The sequence below is a fragment of the Rattus norvegicus genome, chromosome 10 (assembly GCF_036323735.1).
Source record: "Rattus norvegicus strain BN/NHsdMcwi chromosome 10, GRCr8, whole genome shotgun sequence".
Classification (NCBI taxonomy): domain Eukaryota; kingdom Metazoa; phylum Chordata; class Mammalia; order Rodentia; family Muridae; genus Rattus; species Rattus norvegicus.
In genome coordinates this window covers 74114161-74133610 of record NC_086028.1, presented here as the reverse complement: position 1 = coordinate 74133610, position 19450 = coordinate 74114161, and the positions used below count along the sequence as shown (strand labels likewise).

General features: G+C 51.9%; 1 protein-coding gene across 14 annotated transcripts in view; it reads left to right on the top strand.

Annotated features, from left to right (window-relative positions):
- Positions 1–15379, top strand: part of Akap1 (A-kinase anchoring protein 1) — a 33135-nt gene extending 17756 nt beyond the window's left edge. For 3 of the 14 annotated variants that reach the window (XM_006247068.3, XM_006247067.5, XM_008767930.3), the window contains exons 2-11: positions 127–1720; positions 4396–4529; positions 5916–6042; positions 6564–6691; positions 8800–8977; positions 10939–11089; positions 11452–11519; positions 13370–13443; positions 14061–14123; positions 14357–15379. In XM_006247068.3, the coding sequence (XP_006247130.1) occupies positions 154–1720; positions 4396–4529; positions 5916–6042; positions 6564–6691; positions 8800–8977; positions 10939–11089; positions 11452–11519; positions 13370–13443; positions 14061–14123; positions 14357–14431 (2565 nt within the window). In that variant the 5' untranslated portion in view covers positions 127–153 and the 3' untranslated portion in view covers positions 14432–15379. 14 annotated transcript variants of the gene reach the window in all.
- Positions 15380–19450: the final 4071 nt, after the last annotated feature.

Below are 19450 nucleotides of genomic sequence, written 5' to 3'. Positions count from 1 at the left end.
ACTTCATAGATCCACCCACCTCTGCTTCCCATGTGCTGGGATTGAAGGGGGGCGTCGCCATGCCCAGCTTACTGCACTCTTAATTGTCTTCTGTAATACCTCCTTTTTTTCTCCTTCCTTTCCTAGGTGTAGCTACTTCACATCGCCTCCAAGATGGCAATCCAGTTCCGTTCACTCTTCCCCTTGGCCTTGCCTGGAATGCTAGCACTCCTTGGCTGGTGGTGGTTTTTCTCTCGTAAAAAAGATCGGCTCAGCAGCAATGGCAAGCAGGTGGGGACATTGAAGGTTGGCCCTGCCATCGAGGACCGACTGCCCACTGAAGAGGCCTGTCCTGGAGTCCTGTCTGTGACCCCCAGTGTCACACAGCCTCCTGGAAAGGAAGAGCAGCGCTCTATGGACAGGCCTCTTACAGATCCCCCAGCCTTGCCAAGGACCCGTCAAGTTCGCCGAAGATCAGAGTCCTCAGGCAACCTCCCCAGCATTGTAGACACAAGGTTGCAGGCAGGACAGTGCAGAGATGAGAATTCAAAAGTGGTACTCTCCCTGATGGGGGACGAAGCCAAATCTATTCCTCTTGGACGTCCGCTTTTCCCAAAGGATCTGTCCTTCCCCTATGAAGCAGTGGAAGGGTGTAAGCAAGAGTCTGCCCTGGGCAGAACTCCTGGGAGAGGCTGGCTAAGCCAGTGTGCAGCCTCTGGAGAGAACGCGAGAGAGACGGGTGGGGCGGAAGGGACTGGAGATGCTGTGTTGGGGGAAAGTGTACTTGAGGAAGGCCTATTGCCCCAGGAGTGTGTTTCAGAAGTAGAGAAGAGTGAGTTTCCGATCCTAGCTCCCGGGGGAGGCGGGGGAGAGAAGGTGAGAAGTGGCCCACCACAGGTAGATGAGCTTTTAAAGAAGGAAGAATATATTGTTGGGAAGTTGCCAAGTAGCTTTGTGGGGCCAGTTCACTCGGAGCTGGTTAAGGATGAGGGTGCGCTGGTACCCCAAGTCAAAGGTAGCCAGGACAGAAGCCTGGCTAGAGAACTGGACAAAGACAAGACCTTGCCTGAAAAGGACCAGATTGAGCAGACTGCCTTCCAGATCATCTCCCAGGTGATCTTGGAAGCGACTGAAGAGATACGGGCCACCACAGTGGGCAAGACTGTGGCACAAGTGCATCCAACCCCGGGCACTCAGCCTCAGGGGCAGGAGGAGAGCTGTGTCCCAGCCAGCCAGGAAACTAGCTTGGGACAAGAAATCCCAGATCCTGCTTCCACCAGAACAGGTGCCACTGCCAGCCCTTCAGCAGGAGCCCCACCACCAAAGACCTATGTGAGCTGTCTCAGCAGTCCTCTGTCAGGCCCCACCAAGGACCAGAAGCCAAAGAACTCTGCACACCACATCTCCCTGGCTCCCTGCCCACCGCCAGTTACCCCCCAGAGGCAGTCTCTGGATGGGGCAAGTAACCCGAGAGGTGATGACACCTTTGTCACCTGTACGTCCAACAACAGCCAGAGTGTCCTTTCAGTTACCTCCTTGGGGCTGTGCTCAGACCCTGTCAGTACTTCGAGGCTTGAAGACTCTTGCACAGAGACCATCTCAAGCTCCGGAGACAAAGCTGTCACCCCACCACTGCCAGACAGTACTGAGCCCTTCAGCAATGGGGTGCTGAAGGAGGAGTTGTCAGACTTGGGGACCGAGGATGGATGGACCATGGATACAGAAGCAGATCATTCAGGAGGTAGGAAGGTCTCGGAGGCTTTCTTTGTGAATCTGGGAGGGCTCCCATTACTTGCTAGGCAAAAGCTCCTGGCCACCCTTCCCATCCCTGTGCAAGGAAGTGATGCTGCCCATCTCTGTTTTCCAGCCACCCACACAGTTGGATACCCAAGAAGTCAGGTGACCATATGATACCCTAAGGCTGTGAGAATTGCCCATGGGCTCACTAGCCAGGGAAACCTCCCCAGACCTTTAGAAGGGACCATGGCCGTTGGGTCCACCAGTCAGTCTTAGTGTCTCTTCTCCTTTGGGTACCTGCCCTTGGATGGTCCTTTGGGACCTCCTAAGTGGTCCCTCCCAAGTGCCAGGGATGGGTGAGCATCTCTTAATGGCCGACCTCCTTTACTTATGTGCTTGTTCCGTGTCTCCACCTGCTCTCCTCAGAAGCCCTCGAAGGGTAAGTTCCCCAGGACAGCCGCAGCTTTGAGTGCTGGTGGGAGGCTCGAGCTGCCTTGGGTTGCTGTGATCGCCTCCGTCGCAGAGCCTCAGCCATCCTTTTTCTGTGCAGTTGCAGCTCCACCCCAGGAAAGAGGGCACTTTGGTAACGGAGGGTGCGCTGGGTTTTTCGAGTGCTGACCCCAGCGTAGACAGTTCAGACCGCTAACTTACAGGTCAGCAGCTCCTGACCCTGCTTTGCAGCTCCCGGGGGGTATGTGATCCTCCCAGTGACTTCCAAGCAGCTCATGGCTTCTTTGTCCTGGAGTGTTCCCAACCAGTTCTGTCCAGGAAGCTTGGGCATTTTCCTCGGGTGTTTTACTATTTATTGACCTTAGAGTCCGGGGGTGGGGGTACCACACATTGGATTTTTACATCCAAGATGCTGTTGCGTTGAGACCATGATAACTTTACTTTCCTCCAAAAGGAAGCACCTTCTGCCCACTGTAATTGCGGGAGGCCAGATAATGTATTATACATCCTATGCCAGAGTGCTGGAAGGCTAAGGTAAAAAAACTGCACCTTAAAATGGGCAAAAAGGAAGGTTTTTAAAAACATTTTAAGAATAAAGGAGTCTGATGCCCATTGTAATAAATGAGCCCTCAGCCTGTGGCAGCTCTGGATGGATTGTGGTAGCTGTGCAGATGCCTGAGGCTTATGAGCATAGCTTTAGAGAAGAGACCATAATCAGTGGATGGGAAGGCAGGGTAGCCCATCAGTCATAGCCAGGGAGTTGTAACTGCTGAGCTCTCAGTGGGTGCAAGCAGCACTGGTGTTTTCAGGTTGGCTTTAGCACCGCTGTATGTGCTTCCCTTGAGGTTGAAGTTAAGGGAGCTGGTACGGGGGGACGGGATGAGGGAGCTGGAAAGTCAATGAATGCAGCCTGCTAAAGGCTTGGTATGGTTCTGAGTCACTCTTGGGAGCCACTGGCATGCACATATTGGCTAGTCTACTTCTCTTGGACAGAGGTTAGGGGCTTTGTGGTAGTAAAACCTTCACCAGCTCATTCTACCTCAAGATGGCTGCCCAAGGTGGGGTTTCTTGGGTGGGGTTCTCTGCCGTAAACCTAGTGTTGAGGGAGGTCCCTCAAAGGGAGATCGCTTTGGAGGTCTCTTCCTTGACTGGGAACAGAGAGTACCATAGTCTTTTATATCCAGATGTGGATTGCTTGGAAAAGAATTATGTCCTGAGTTGGGAGAAACCAGGTGGAAAATAGCCTAATTAGTTGCTTACAGGAGTGATTTATTTCAGGCCATTGAGTTTGGTATTTCAGTCAGGACCGGATCTCCTAACTTGCGCTGAATGGTCCTTGGTGCTTATTTGGTCCCCTCTTCCTCCTCCTCCTCCCCCTCTTCCTCTTCCTCTACCTCTTCCTCCTCCTCCTCCCCTTCCTCTTCTTCCTCTCCTCCTCTTCCTCCTCCTCCCCCCTCCTCCTCCTCTTGTTCTTGTCCCCTCCCCCTCCCCTCTTCCTTTTTCTTCTCTCTTCTTCTTCTTCCTTCTTTGCAATGGTCCTGGGGAAGAGTGGAATGGCCTGTGTTGGTTCCAGAGTCACATTCTCCACTGTTCTCTTGGTTTGGTGTTTGGTTTCTCTCACTGTTTGGGCTGTTTGGGCCACCCCATATTCAGAGCCAGTTCCAGAGGGGAAGGGAGGAGGCCCACCTGGCTTTGTCCTGAGAATGGGACCCTCAGAAGGCTTTCCTACTGTGATTGCCCAAGTACCCCAGAACACCCCCTCCCCCCAAGCCTGGGCCTTGGAGACTAGAGATCCTTGGTCTGAGGGCCTGGGACATTTGGAAAGGGATCGAGGTGATCGTGACAGGAAGGTCAAGGCCTGCTCCTGGAACTGCAGATCTGTGAGTCATCTTGTTGGCTCCCCTCCCCGATATACCCTGTATAAGCCCCTCCCTGGGTATAGAGAGTGCCTCTTCCTAGCTTACCACGTGTGTGTCTGCCCAGCAGCTGTGGCGAGGCACGGCTGCCAAAGAAGCAGGCAGGACTGTTCAGTGACAGGCTAAAATTAGGTGCATGGGTACCCTAAGCCTCCTTTCATTGGGTTTCCTGAGCCTTTTAGTCTGTGGTATCTGCCAAGCTTGCAGAGGGGTGTCTGTGTGCAGGGCCTCCCAGTATTATAAATTTGGGAAGCTGTGATAGTTACTGTGAGCTGGTGTCTGTGTGTGTATATATGTCGTTCCTCCCCTGCAGGTTCTGACGGGAACAGTATGGATTCAGTGGATAGCTGTTGTGGGCTTACGAAACCTGATAGCCCCCAGACTGTCCAGGCAGGCTCCAACCCTAAGAAGGTTGACCTCATCATCTGGGAGATCGAGGTGCCAAAGGTAAGGGCAGTGACTTTCCTTTAGGCTGGATTCTGTGGGAGCTCAAAATTTTTCAATGCCAGGGTTAAAGGATGTCAGCAAATTACATTAGATGACCAGGCTGGGAAGCTGCAGACTGTCTTTCCTCCCTCCCCTGTTTTGCTGGGTCCCCCAGGCTCCTCTGTGTGGGCTGGGGCTTAGGTCTTCTCTGTATACTAGCAAATGTCAGTCAGAGGAGTGAACGCCAGAGTCTCCCTGCTCTGCACTGTGAGGTGGACTCGATAACTGGGCAGAGTGTCAGCTGCTGTAGAGTACAGAAAGCCTGAGGCAGAAGCAAAGGCAGGCAGGCAGGCCAACCCCGAGCGGCTGTGTTCCCTCTCACCTCACACCCTGTGATTGTTAAACAAGCCAAGATTGTGGTGTCTTAACTAATACTTCTAAATTTTTAGCAACTTAATTTTCCTGTGCTAGTCTTTAAAAACATTGTTTTAACTGCATTGTTCATCGTAGGAATGCGAGGTGCTTCACCAGTCCCCAGCGCCTAAGTAGTTTCTAGCCCCTTGCTGTTAGAACTTAACCGCTTACTAGTGTTTGTCACTGGGGTTCAAAAGTAATTGGCAGACTGCTTAATCCCCAGGGCACTTGGCTCCAAGCTGAGTCTGAACTTTGGGTCAAGACTCCTAGGCTGACCCCGGGCTGCTGGCTCCCGTGGTAGTTTCTTTCCCTAGTGACCTTGTTATCAATCCTGCCCTCGGTGGTCACAGAGGGCATAGTGAGGCAGGCTCTGGGTGAGTAGGGACCATGTCCCTTGCCACCCTCCAGGGCTGGGGTCATTAGGAATTGTTGCAGGGCTTGCCTTACACTATGCTTAAGTCTGGCGTCTTCTGTTTGCCTGGAGTTCTGGTGCACTGGGCACTTGTATGTACTTGCTCTTCTTTAGTGGTGGGGTGGGAGTCTTGAGTGTTCTCATGCTTTCGTTGTCCAACCAGCTCTTTTGTCTGTGGCCCCTGGTGGACTTGGAGTGGCAGGGATGTTCAGAATGAGAGTCAGCCCTTAGAGCAGTGGATTATTAAGAGTGCATGCATGTGTAGGAGGGGTACTGTAATATTCCTGGTCTGGGACATACTGTTAGAATGAGATGCTGAGTCCTGGGCCAGGCTGTCCCCTTCAGCTGCTTAGCAGCTGTGTGGGCTTGTGTGGGTTCCAGAGCATGTCCCAGCTTGTTTCTCTTCATGTGGAAGATGATAAAGTTGTCTATCCGTAGGTACATAGTGAGCATAAGTGCTTAGAACAGTTCTGAAAAATACATGCTGACAGAAACGAATGGTGTGAGCTTGACTAAGCCTGGGTCCTTGGGCAGCGAGGAGTTGGTTTCCTGTCATCCTTACCTCTCTCTTTCCCTGGAAGCATTTAGTTGGTCGACTGATTGGCAAGCAGGGACGGTACGTGAGTTTTCTGAAGCAGACGTCTGGTGCCAAGATCTACATCTCCACCCTGCCTTACACACAGAACATCCAGATCTGCCACATAGAAGGTCAGTGGCGGTGGTGCCCTGTGCTTGGCTCCCTCGCCTGAATTCAACACAAGGCAGTAGCTTCCTGGTTGCAGCTGTCCATTTGGAAGTTTAGCTTTTAAATAGAAACTGTGGGTTTCTAGGTAGAGGGCATGCTGGGTGTCTTCCTACAGACTCCTCCGGTTCGGGTGCTTGTGGGAGACTGCCCCTCTGCACCATGTCTCTGTCTAGCCAGGGTGGGTGCTCAGTGACAGGGCCAGGGTCCTGGGTCACAGTGCCTGTCATCCACATTTCCCTCACAGTCACAGGTACCTTCTGGCTGAGGCCACTTGTGCCTTTCCCATCTGCCAGCTTCTTGGTGTGTTCAAAGCATGGGGACCAAAGGGGAGTGGATTTAAGTGACTTCATTCCTAACGCAAAGCCAGTGTTTGGCACCTTAGAAACCCTTGCACGCGAGAATCCCAAAGAGGCCTGAGGGTGGGTTTGTGTTTGCTGTCACTCTTCTTTTACCCACAGAGGCTGTGTCCTGTCCTTACCTGTAGGCTCTCAGCATCATGTGGACAAAGCTCTGAACTTGATTGGGAAGAAGTTTAAGGAGCTGAACCTCACCAATATCTATGCACCACCGCTGCCTTCTCTGGCACTGCCTTCCCTGCCGATGACATCGTGGGTGAGCATGCTCTACAGGATCTCAGTTCTTGACTCTTACCCAGTGGAGGCTCCTGGCGTGGGCTAAGCAGGCCAGTGGGTGTGTGTGCTCTTTGCTCTGGCCTCCACTCAGTTCTGCCGGTGTCTTCTCTGACGGCAGGAGAGAGTGCTGGTGAGAAGCCAGGGCCTCTTGAACCCATACTAGGAGGATTATACTTCCTTTCCTGCCCTGGGCATGCTTTCTTTTTTCTGGGCTTTTGACTATGGAAGACTGAGCTAGGTGACTGGGTGTGGGACTTCTGAGGAGGCCTGGGTAGGGTCTGCCAATAAGGATTTGTATGAGCTTAGATGGACTGCTACATTCTTTGTAGTCAGCTGGGCTGAATAGTGGCCCTGGCAAAGGACTCCCTCCTCTTGCCTCTCCTCAGAAACTGCCTGGATTTTAGTTGGTAAATGCAGAGTCCCTAGCCTGGAAGCCCAAGAAGTTGGCAGAAGAGAAGGTACTGTCTCCAGAGCGATGAGCAGGCCTGCCCCTGGCCCTTGCTGGGCCCCTTGTTGCTGAGAGTAGATGGCTCAGTTCTGTGGGCCACACACTGTTCACTGCATTTCAGAGGCTGAGCAAGCCGCTTCAGGAAGATTGCCCCTTCGGGTTTTGTTTAGGATGGTAGGTGTTTCACCTCTGTCTTTCCCAACCAGAGACCCTTGTGCTGTAGGGGGTGGAGGTAGGGTTCTTCCACTGTGGGCATTAGGGAATGGGGTAGGCTCCACTCCATGCTTTACTTCTGAATTAGAGGCTTTCTCAGAAGGCTTGGCTGTGGCCTCTCTTCCTTAATAATGGAATGGCTAGTGTGGGTGGTTTCCTTCCCTTGTGTTCTGCTTGCTCAGTGGGACTGGGGAGGAGACTCCAGGTGTTTTGAAGTCAGCAGGGCTACAGGGACCCATAGAAGTAAAGGATGTTCTTGGGGCCACTAGGTTTGAAGGCACAGTCCAAACCTTCCTGTGTTCAGAGCCCTGCTTTGTTGCCATAGCTTAGCGTCAGGGAAAAGGGTGCCAAGCATGGGGCTCTTAGAAGCCTCTGCTAGGACCTGTTGCACTGCCCCTTAGCAGATGAGCACACATTCAGACCCCACCCCAAAGTGAATCGAGGTGGAGGTGGATAGGATGCGATTGATCTAGGAGCCAATTAGAAGGCACAGAGGACTGAATAGGACACCAGGGGACCTGCCTTGAGGCTGCTGCTTGCTTTTCTGAGACAGGGAAATTCTTCCAAGCTCTAGAGTCAACTGTAGGTCCAAAGAGGCCTGAAGCAGCTCACCCAGGATTCTCCGGCATGTTGTTCTGAGCAAACTGCTCACTCCCACTTGCTTTCTTTGACTTAGACTCAACAAAAGAAGTGGGAAGGGCGGGTTGGGATTTAGCTCAGTGGTAGAGCGCTTAAGGCCCTGGGTTCGGTCCCCAACTCCGAAAAAAAGAAAAAAAAAAAGAAGAAGTGGGAAGGGGGCTGGAGAAATGGTTCAGCAGTTAGGAGCACTGCCTGTTCCTCTAGAGGACCTGGGTTCAATTCCCAGTACCCACACAGCAGCTCACAACTGTCTAATAACTACAGTTTCAGGGAATCCATGGCGGTGGCATGTGCATGGTCTGTGCATGCACACTCATATGTGTGTATATGTATGCGTGTGCATGCGTGTAGGCAAAAGATCCATACAAATAAAATAAATCTTTTAAAAAGAAAGGAAAAAGTCAAGGGAACTCAGTGAGCATGAACTAAAAATTCCAGAAGGAGTGGAAGGGAGGGGGAGGAGGGAGGGAGGGAGGGAGTGAGTGATGGGTTGATTGCTTGCATGCTCCAGGAGATAGACCCTTGCCCAGCCTGTGCAAGGAGTCGTCAGCACTGCATATATAGTTGGCCTCTGGCTGCCTAGTTTGGGTTAGGGGTCTCCCTTATCTTATCCCGAGGTGATGCTGCCTCTAATGGCAGGTTTCGGTATTACAATGCAACAGCCCACAGACCTCTGTTATCTGGGTGCCATGTTACTGTGCCAGCTCCTGGACTTGCCCTGGGGCTTCGGGACGTACCCCATACATGAGAATAACTGATATAGTGTTGGCTGCCTCTTCCTTCTCCAGCTCATGCTGCCTGATGGTATCACTGTGGAAGTCATCGTGGTCAACCAGGTCAATGCTGGGCACCTATTTGTACAGCAACACACACACCCCACCTTCCACGCACTGCGCAGCCTGGACCAGCAGATGTACCTCTGTTACTCTCAGCCTGGAATCCCCACCTTGCCCACCCCAGTGGAAAGTAAGTGCTGCCTGGAGAGTCAGGGACAGTCCTGGCTCCTGGTCAGGCCAAGACGTGTAGGCAAGGAGGGTTGCCCGTGTCAGCCTTGGTCTGGATCAGGAAAAGACTGTTCAGGCTCCCTTGTGTGACAGCATCCTTAAATTCTTGTGTCGTTATGGAATTATACTGGAGTGAGTTTTCTGGCTAGCCCAGTGCTAGCTCGTACTTTCACTGACCGGCCAAAGCAGTAGGATTGGAGTGGCGATTTGATGGGTGGACTCATCATAGCCCTGACACTTTACGTCTTCTTTTAAACATTTTTTTTTCTTTTCTTTTTTTCGGAGCTGGGGACCGAACCCAGGGCCTTGCGCTTGCTAGGCAAGTGCTCTACCCCTGAGCTAAATCCCCAACCCTAAACATTTTTTTTTTTTTTTGGTTCTTTTTTTTTTGGAGCTGGGGACCGAACCCAGGGCCTTGCACTTCCTAGGCAAGCGCTCTACCACTGAGCTAAATCCCCAACCCCACCTAAACATTTTTTTAAGATTAGATTCATTCATTTTATGTTATTCGTGAGTATTTTTGCCTGCATGTATGTATGTGCACCACATGTGTGCCTGGTGCCCATGGAGGTCAGAAAGGCTTTGGGTCCCCTGGAACTGTAGTTATGGAGGGTTGTGAACCACCATGTCGGTCGAGGAATCAAACCTAGGTCTTCAAGAACAACACATGCTCCTAACCACAGAACCACCTCTCCAGACTGGGTGTTGCGTCTTCTAAGTGGGGCGATACCGAGTGGTACCCAGGCTTGCCCACCAGGGAGTAGAGTGGAGATGCTGAGTGTCATGTGGGGCATTCGGGTGTAGCTTGTCACCTGTGCAGTGGTCTGGGTGAGTCGCTATCTCTCAAACAAGGGACTTGTTGAGGCAGCTTGAACAGGGCTGGGGTGTCCTGGTGCCTTTGTTGTTATATCAGTGGGTAGGGGACTAAATGCAAAACATGCCTCCTGTCTCCTCGTGGGCTTTGAAGTTATCTGTAGCCCCCTCCCCCCTTTGGGAGAATGGGGTTTTAATTTTCATCAGATTCTCCAGTAATCTAGCCCGAGATCAAGCTCAAACTGGAGTGGAAGCTTAGCTAGCTGCACTGGGGCTTTGCCGCCTGCATCAGGACCAGGTGTAGTTAGCTGCAGCAGATGCTAGAGGTGCTGCCGTGATCGGTACCTGACCCTGCCCAGCTCGGCTGCCTGGGGCACTCTGTACTTGTGAGGCAGAGGCTCAATGGTGTGAGCTATAGACCTAGGATGTCCTTCTGCCAGGCTCTCTGTTGGGGTTGTTGTGGAGTCAGGTAGACCAGGTCCTAGGTGCTGGGCCACTAAGCTTAGCAGTGCTTGATTCTCTCCGGGGACTTCCTTAGGCCCAGGGCTGGGAGGTAATTTAGTGAATGTTCGTCACAGGATGTGAGTTTGATTTTCTCACAGGAAGAAAGGAAGGAAAGCTGTGTATAGTATGCTTGTGCGCCAGCCCTGAGGAGGCAGAGATAGTCAGACTCCTGGAGTTCACTGACCAGCCAGCATTTTTTTTTAAAAGGCCCAATATCTGAGGAATGACACAACATCTGAGGAAGGTCATATCCGGCCTCCGCGTCCATGCATACACACATAGGGCAGGCCCTCACTCCTGCTCAGTGAGTTTTGTATTGTACTAGGTTTAGGCTACATCTCAGAGTCATGGACCCAGACTGAAGGTCCTTCAGGATTGGGTAGCTTTGGGGATGTGCTGAGCTGGATTTCCCATGTCCTGGGTTTTCCCTTGCTTGTCTTGGGCTCCGGGAGAGAGTTTGTGGAGGATTCGTGTTGTCCCTGTCCCCTCCCTGTGGAAATGCATGCCTCTGACAATGTGGGAAGGTGGGGAGCAATGACCAGGGTAGCCCTCACAGCCCTGCCCTAGGCCAGACGTGTCCCACACACTTGTCCTCCCACCCTGCAGTAACGGTTATCTGCGCTGCCCCTGGTGCGGACGGGGCCTGGTGGCGAGCCCAAGTAGTGGCCTCCTATGAGGAGACCAATGAGGTGGAGATTCGCTACGTGGACTATGGTGGATATAAGAGGGTGAAAGTCGACGTGCTCCGGCAAATTAGGTGAGTGGGACTCCTTGGCCAATCACAAGTCACCCCTGCATGGCATGGGTGCATGGCTCAGTTCTGCCCAGCTTCAGATGGGGCTGGAGTCTTCCCCTCCTGCTGCCAACTTTGTGTTCACATCAGATGTAGACAAAGGTGCTGACCTGCCTCAGCCTCACAGAACCAGGAAGCCGCTCAGTGGGAGGAGCCCCAGTGCCAGGCATGTGGAGTGAGAGACACCCGAGTTTACCCTCTGAGCCAGGCTGTAGCAGTTGTCCATCTGCAGTCAGGTGTGCTCGTCACCCTGGATTGTAGGTGTCGCTGTGCTGAGGTCAGATGCTGTTGGCCATGTTAAACCCATCCCTTCCTTGCCTTTCCAGGTCTGACTTTGTGACCCTGCCATTCCAAGGAGCAGAAGTCCTTCTGGACAGTGTGGTTCCGCTGTCAGGTAACAGGCGAGCCCCCAGCTGCTGGGGGAGGGGGTGAGGAACACTGGGGCCTGGGGCCCTCGCCTATCGCCTGTGTAGACAGTTGCTGTCACTGTTAGCTTCTGGTTGAATAGTCTAGACTGAGGCCCAGTGTCGGATGATGTCATTATGCAGCAAGGCGGGTCCAGGATAAGGTGAAGCCTATCATTGGATGAGAAGGAAGGGTGGGCGGGGAAAAGTCTAGGAAGAAGGGAGGAGGAGGAATGAGGGGAATCAAGATAGAGACAGTGGAGGAAGATGATTCCGATCCAGGTGGTCTAGGTCAATTTTATCCTGTCTAGGTGGGCAATTTCTATCTTTATTAATTGGCAGTGAATTTATTCTGTGGATGTATCTTAGATTGACTATTGAACACATAAATCTGATTGTTGGGTTACAGTTTGTTGAGTCTTGATGTTACCGGGTAGCTGGGACCAGAGTTCCTGGCTGGCCAGGGCTGACCGGGGCAACTAGCAATGGGACTGGAGGGACCCCTGGGGCTAGAAGGTAGCTAGGCTAACATGGTGTGGTGCACACTGGAACCAGCCACCGCTGAGATAAATTAGTGTTAGTTCTATATGGCCCTACAGTGCCAGAAGTAACGCCAGGGAGCAGCCGCCGGGTCTGAGAATACCAGGGGCCAGTGCGGAGCAGTGACACAGTAGCCTAAGATCTCAGATTTCTAGCAAGTCCCCAGGCGAAGCCAGAGCTGCTGTGGCCTCATTCAGGGTCTGCTGCTTTGCACTTTACCCAGCTGCCAGCCTGCGGTTCCACGAGGTTTTTTAGGATGTGGCCAGAGGGGACAGGCTCGGGGCCAGCACACTGCTTGGCACAATCTCCACTCCTTGGGTGGGGTGGGGACTGTGCTGACCTGCGTGTCTAAGACCGAGAGCATTGCTAGAGAACGGGTGCTGGGCTCATGTCCTCTGGCACGATAGGGTGGCGCTCACACGTCAGGGTGGCTGTGGGAGTCACATGTGTACTGATGTAGAAAGTGGTCAGATCGCAGCTTCTCACGCTGTAGGTAAGTCTGTCTGACCCGTTGCCCTCTCCCCTTCAGATCCTGTTGTGTCAGAGCCGTTTAAGTGCTCAAGACTTACCTCAGTGTAACCAGGCGTGATGCTGCACACTTGAAATCTCAGTATTCAGGAGGCCAAAGCAGGGGCATTGCCATGAGTTTGCTGTCTTTCTTTAAAAAAGGGGGGTGTGGTGCAGCGGCTGAAGTCCTGCCAGAGCACCGGCAGGCTCCCTCCCTCCCCCTCTTCCCCACCCGTCTCTGTGCTGTCCACCTAACAGTCTGGCCAGCCCACGGAAATAGCCCTGCTTCATCACAAGACTTGCCCACCACAGCTTAAAGCTCTCCTCCCACCCTCCTGCTCCCTGCCTTGGCCTGTTCTCTTATCTGTCACTTTATACTCGAGCCACCTGAGTCCTGCCCACTAGAGGACGTCCACCCACACTGGGCCCTGCTGGGACTAGAATGCTGCCTAATTGTAATCCAGCATGTGGGAGCCCGTTGCCCTTTGGGGATCAGCCTTTGCCCATAAAGTAGACATGCCCGCCCTTCTGTCTTCTGGGCGTTGCGGGTTTGGTTGGAAGTACACAAATGTGTTCACCCCCCCATCCTGTGTGCCCTATGCCTTGGGGGGCACATGCAGCTGGGGCTCCCCTGTGTTTACCCACGTGAGTCACAGAGGCATAGACTCAGCTGGTAAGGTGGTTGTCCTAGACACAGTCCTGCAGTCTGCAGTGTCTGGAGCAGCCTATAAGTGACGAGACTGTTTTGCCCCAGAGGGCGTCTGAACTGTTTTGTCTTTTTCTTCTTTTCTAGATGATGATCACTTTTCACCCGAGGCAGACGCAGCCATGAGTGAGATGACAGGCAATACAGCACTGCTGGCCCAGGTGTGTGTGGGGGAGTAGGAGGCTGGCCCAGGCGTGGGGGGGAGGGGGGAGGCTGACCCAGGGGTGTGTATGTGTGTGTGTGTGTGTTTGGGGGGTGTGCAGAAACCTGGCCCAGATGTGTGGTGGGAGTAGGGAGCTGACCCAGGTGGGGGGTGGGGGTGGGGCAGGAGACTGGCCCAGGTGTGTGTGTATGTGGGGGAGTAGGAGGCTGACCCAGGTGTGTCTGGGGGTGGGGGGGTGGGGGTGGGGTGGGGGACAGGAGGCTGACCCAGGTGCATGGCAGAGAGCAGGAGACTGGCCCAGGTGTGGGAGGGGGGCAGGAGGCTGGAGACCAGCCAGGGGCTGTCAGGGGAGTCTCCTGCCTAGTGCAGCTAAGTGTCCCGACTTCTTGAGATCGGACACTTAAATTCCTTCAGACCCCTATGGTCATGGGGCTGGAGTGACCAGCAAGCTTGAAGTGCATAAGCCAGGCCTGGCACACTCCTTTAATTGGAGCACTCTGAAGGCTAAGGCAGGAAAATTTTGAGTTTGAGACCTGTCTAGGTTACTTGGTAAAACTCGTCTCAAGTTTTAAGTGTGTACAGCCTAAGATGTTTTTATGCCCCATGTCCCTCCAGGTGACAAGCTACAGTGCAACTGGCCTTCCTCTGATTCAGCTATGGAGTGTGGTTGGAGATGAAGTGAGTCTGCCCCTTTCTACCCAAGCTGCTGTCAGCAGCACAGGCTGACTGGGAACTAGTTTTGGCCACTCTTAGACAACATGATCGTGGGCCAGTGCCACTCAGGGGACACTGGGCATCAGGGTTGGGAGTGATGGTATTAGTGTCATGTAGTGCCATGAAGCTAGATGTGCTTGCTTGAGACCTAGCCCCTAGGTACCAGGCAGAATTCTCAAGAAAACTCTCTTTTCCAGGTGGTGTTGATAAACCGGTCGCTGGTGGAGCGGGGCCTGGCACAGTGGGTAGACAGCTGCTATGCCAGCCTTTGACCGTGGCTCCTGGGCTGCTTCGGTCTTCTTTGCACTGTTGAGATTGGGTTTGGCACCCAGGACAGAGATTTAACAGCAGAGTAACGAACACTGTTCTCACTGAGTCTTCTTTCCCCATTCTGTAGTCCTGTGGAGAAGGAGACTCCTCCCAGGAGGAGCTGGGTATCCTTTCAAAGCCTTAGAGTGGCGGGCGCTTCACCAGCCAGCTGGCTTAGCCTGGCTGGAGGCTGTCTGGCGGGAGGTCTCTCAGCCAGGCTGTCCCATTCCCATCCCATCCGTTCCCCTCTCCCCACCCAAACCCCACACACTGCAGCAGGCAGGCCAGGGCGGGTGTGGGGCTGGCTGAGAGGGTCAATTTCAGAGTCTTTATTCAGGGAGTGAGACACGGACTAATCGGTATGGATTCCCTGTGTGGCTCACTTGGATGAGTTGACGGTGTTTAGCAGTTTTTATATACTTCCTCCGGGTCTCTGGGAACTCAAGACTTTTTTAAACATAGGTGTAAATAAGGAGCGATTGTCACACCTGACCCCAGTGAGTGGGGAGAGGGGAAGCTATTATCTTGCCAAGCCTGGTTGTAATTTGTAACCATTTTCTATTTGTGCAAACTCTGTAAATATGTTTAAAAATGTAATATTTTGTACAAGACACACTGGAGAACAAAGGGAACTTAAAACTCTTCCACAAGTCCACCCATCCCATGGAGTGGGACTAACTCCCCTGCTGCTCCAGCCAGGGGCCCTGAGCTTCTGTGCAGACAGGAAGCTGTATGGGAGACTGTCATTGGGGATTTGATTTTTTTTTCCTGTACGCATTTAAAAAAAACCTTCATTGGATTACCTTGCAGTGGTGTGTTTGACTTTTATAGGCTGTCTTTAGCATTGTGCAATTTAAGAATAACTTAAGTATCATGGACTTTACATAAATTTTGAATTGTATAAACTATAACCTTGAGTCCATTTTTTTTTTCTTCAGTGGTGGCAGAAATTTGGGGCTGGGACTAAGGAGTAGTGGCGAGTGGTGTGGTAGAGGGTCCAGCTGTGGCTCTCAAGGGCCACGGTGAAAGAAAGGGAGGACCCAAAACCTTAGAAGACATTCTGGCCTGCTCTTCCCCCTGCTCCCACCAGGTGGCAGCCCAGCTTCCTCTGGCCTCTGCATTGAGAGAACACAGGGTGTGGTGTAGAGAAAGGCTGTGGAAGGTAGAGGATAGAGACACAGGCTCCTCTGGCCAACGCCATAGGGTCTGGGGAGGATGTAGGTTCTCGGTCTCTCAGATCTTAAGGTCTCAGTCATCCTTGGAGGGTGGTTCTACGGGGCGTGGTTGGGAGTTCGGGAGAAAAGGAGGTTGGAGGGCCAATCATGAAGGTATGAACCCTACAAAAGACAGACACTTTTCAGAGGAGCAGGCGTTTGGGGTTTTCCAAGTTAGTTTATCTGAGACTCCTGTTACTAGGGGTCATCAAAGGCATCTTAGCCTGATCCAGCCAACTGCTGGGGGTGAGGGTGGAATCTCGGGGACTGAATCTTGGGGACTGCCCTTCGATGGTACTGTTTCTTCCAGCTCACTGCTGGCGTTAGTATCCTCTGAGCCCTGAGAGACACAGGAGTAGCTGGTCACTGCAGAGCCTAGGTTCTAGGTTACCTGCTACTGCAAGTATAGCTTTGCTTATGCCAAGACCAGCATCCAGCTCCTGAGAACTGAAGTCACTTACAGCCGTCACACTAGAGGACTCCCACAGTGATCTGTGCCGTGCTGTGGTGATACGGAATCCACAAGCCTGTGAGGCAGGAACCCTTCCTGGCTGAGCTACTTAAAGCAGAACAGAGCAGAGCCAAGTCTCAAGGCCAGCCACTCCCCAGTCGAAGTGCTGTTAACCACTTATCTAAGTAGCAAGGAACCCCATGCTCACCTAGGTTTATGTCCCCTGACAAATGCCAGTACTTAAATGGTCGGCCAGAGGGATAGTTTTAGATCATAGGGGAACAGGGGAATACAGGGCCATTGATGGTTTTGCTTCTGTGAAAGGCTTAAAAGTCAAGTATGAATCAAGCCAGGAAAAGTTTGTAACATCTGAGCCAAAGGGTGAGTGCTCTTTATGTAAGATGACCTAGAAGGAAAAATCAACTCTGCTGATAATGTCTAGGGCAGTCTGGTAAAACACAGTAGAAAGACAACCTGATGGGGTTCAATTTCCTGAACCCACATGGCAGCTCACAACTGTAACTCCTGTTCCAGGGGACCCGACACCCTCACACGGACTGGTGGGTGGTCAGAACACTAATGTGCATAAAACAATAAATTATTTAAAAACAGAACCTGACTCCTCACTGTGACAGTTTCCCAAAAACTGCAATTAAAAAGAAGGAAATTTTGATATTTTTTCGCTTAAATCGTGTAAGAAAAACATTAACAAGAAAGTCCGGGTTGGGGATTTGGCTCAGTGGTAGAGCACTTACCTAGGAAGCGCAAGGTCCTGGGTTCGGTCCCCAGCCCCCCCGGAAAAAAAAAAAAAAGTTGTAACATTAAGGGGTGGAGAGATGGCTCAGCGGTTAACAGCACCAGCTGTTCTTCCAGAGGACCTGGGTTCATTTCCCAGTGCCCACATTTCCACGTGGAATAAAAATAAATACATTAAAAAAAAAGGGGGGGGGCTGGAGAGATGGCTCAGCGGTTAAGAGCACTGTACTGCTCTTCCAGAGGTCCTGAGTTCAATTCCCAGCAACCACATGGTGGCTCACAGCCATCTATTCTGGTGTGTTTGGAGACAGCTACAGTGTGCTCGTATCAGAAAATAAAGATATAATTTAAAAAAAAAAAAAAAAAAGAAAGTCCACGGTTTGATAACTGGTGTGGACGTTCTGTGGCAGTCTCTATTTCTGTGTCTCCAGTCCATACCAGTAACTGGCTTGTGGCTTCTCTCTCAGACAGCAATACTAGACCGTCCGCCAGTCCCAGCACCCTTACACAGATCGTTACTGTAAACGCTATAGATTGGCCAGGTCTTGCTATACAAGCAGGAGAACTGAAGCACCCTGGGCTATATGGTGGGTAATGTGTCAAAAACATGATTATGGGCTGGGAGATGGCTCCTTAGACCTGAGTTCAATGCCCAGTTGAAAATCCAGGGTGGACGTAGAAAAACCACTTCCCAAAGTTGTCCTCTGACCTCCACATGTCCACATCGCACACACACGCAGTAGTTTTAAAGGCATGTTTCGGGAAGTGTTTTTAAGATTGCGTGAAGTTTTGCTATGTAGGCCAAGCTGGCATCAAACTTCAATCCTGTCTCTGCTTCCTGGGTGCTAGAATTACATGTGTGTGTGCCCCTAGATTGCCTTCAGACTTCTGAATTGTGACATTAAGCCAGTCATTTTAAAACACATTTTGATCCAACTGTCCGCCATCTTCACTGCACACCTGTATCTTCCACAGCACCCCTGAGCCTTTGGTTTTGACTCACCTTCCCTTTGGACTATGTCTGATTTGTTATGATCAGGACATGTGAACCTCCCCCCCCCTTTTTTTTCCATTAAAGTGTTTTACTGGTGATTACTGAGGTGAGAAAACCAGGTAACAAGCATGGGAGTGTGAGGGTCCCTGGATTGTGGATCTGAGGCCTCCTTTTCATTCTTACTGAAGGACCGCAAGGCTCAGAGTGAAGAGGCCCTTCAGCGGGAGGGCCGTGCCTCCCAGCCTGAGGCCTACAGACTGCCATGGAATGAGCAGGTAGGAACTCACAGGCCACTGCAGTGTGTGAAGCTAGACAACTTTGGAGGACCTGAGACTACAGGTAGACAGAGGCCGTCTCAGGCACTACCCCCAAAGCCAGGGGACTGATGCCCCAGTGACAAGAGCACATCCTGAGCCATTTCCCCCGCCCCTGAGGAATCGAAGAGTGGGCACTCTGATTTTCCAAGGCAGGAGACGTGATGTGTGTCGTCTTGACCTGACAAGCACCATTATTTGACTGGGCATCTCTGGTTAACTGGGTGTCCCCTTTGCCAAGAATCCTTTCTACTCCACAACAGTCCTTCAGCCCTGTAGGACTTAAATGTGGACATAGGGTTCCTCCTGATGCTGAGGTAAGGCGGTATGTGTCACAGGTCGCAGGTAAGAGGGCAGTCCTGCTTTCCTTCATCCTGTGCCCAGTGTCAGCCATGTTTCAGAGTGAAGAGGACACAGAAGAGCTTCAGCTAAGCCACGATGGTGGTAGGGGTGAGGCAGAATTGCCATAAGCTGCCAGACGAGGTTTGTGTGTCAACTGCTCGGTGATGTCACTCTAGACCCCTGTCTTAGCCACCTTTCTATTGCTGTAAAGAGACACCATGACCTCTTACAAAGGAAAACATTTCCCTGGGGCCAGCGTACAGTTTCAGAGGTTTAGTCCATTATCGTCATGGTGAGAAGCATGGCGGCACTCAGACAGACATGGTGCTGGAGAGGTTGCTGAAGTCCTACGTCGGGCAACTGAAACTCCAAAACCCTCTTCCAATGAATGGCACACTTCTTCTCATAAGGCCACACCTAACCCCCATCAAGTTAGTGCCCTTCCCATTCAAGCCACCTGTACTGGCTGGTTTTGTGTGTAACTTGACACAAGCTGAAGTTATCCCGGAGAAAGCCTACCTTGAGGAAATGGCTCCATTTGAGACCCAGCTGAAAGGCATTTTTTTCAACTAGTCATCAAGGCGGGAGGACCCAGCCCATTGTGGGTGGTGCTGTTCCTGGGCTGGTGGTCCTGGGTTCTGTAAGAAAGCAAGCTGAGCAAGCCAGGGGAAGCAAGCCAGTAAGTAACATCCCTCCATGGCCTCTGCATCAGCTCCTGCTTCCTGCCCTGTGTGAGTTCAGTCCTGACTTCCTTTGGTGATGAACAGCAATGTGGAAGTGTAAGCTGAATAAACCCTTTTCCTCCCCAACCTGCTTTTTTTTTTTAATTTTTAAAAATATTTTATCTATGAGTACACTGTAGCTGTCTTCAGACACACCAGAAGAGGGCATCAGATTTCATTACAGATGGT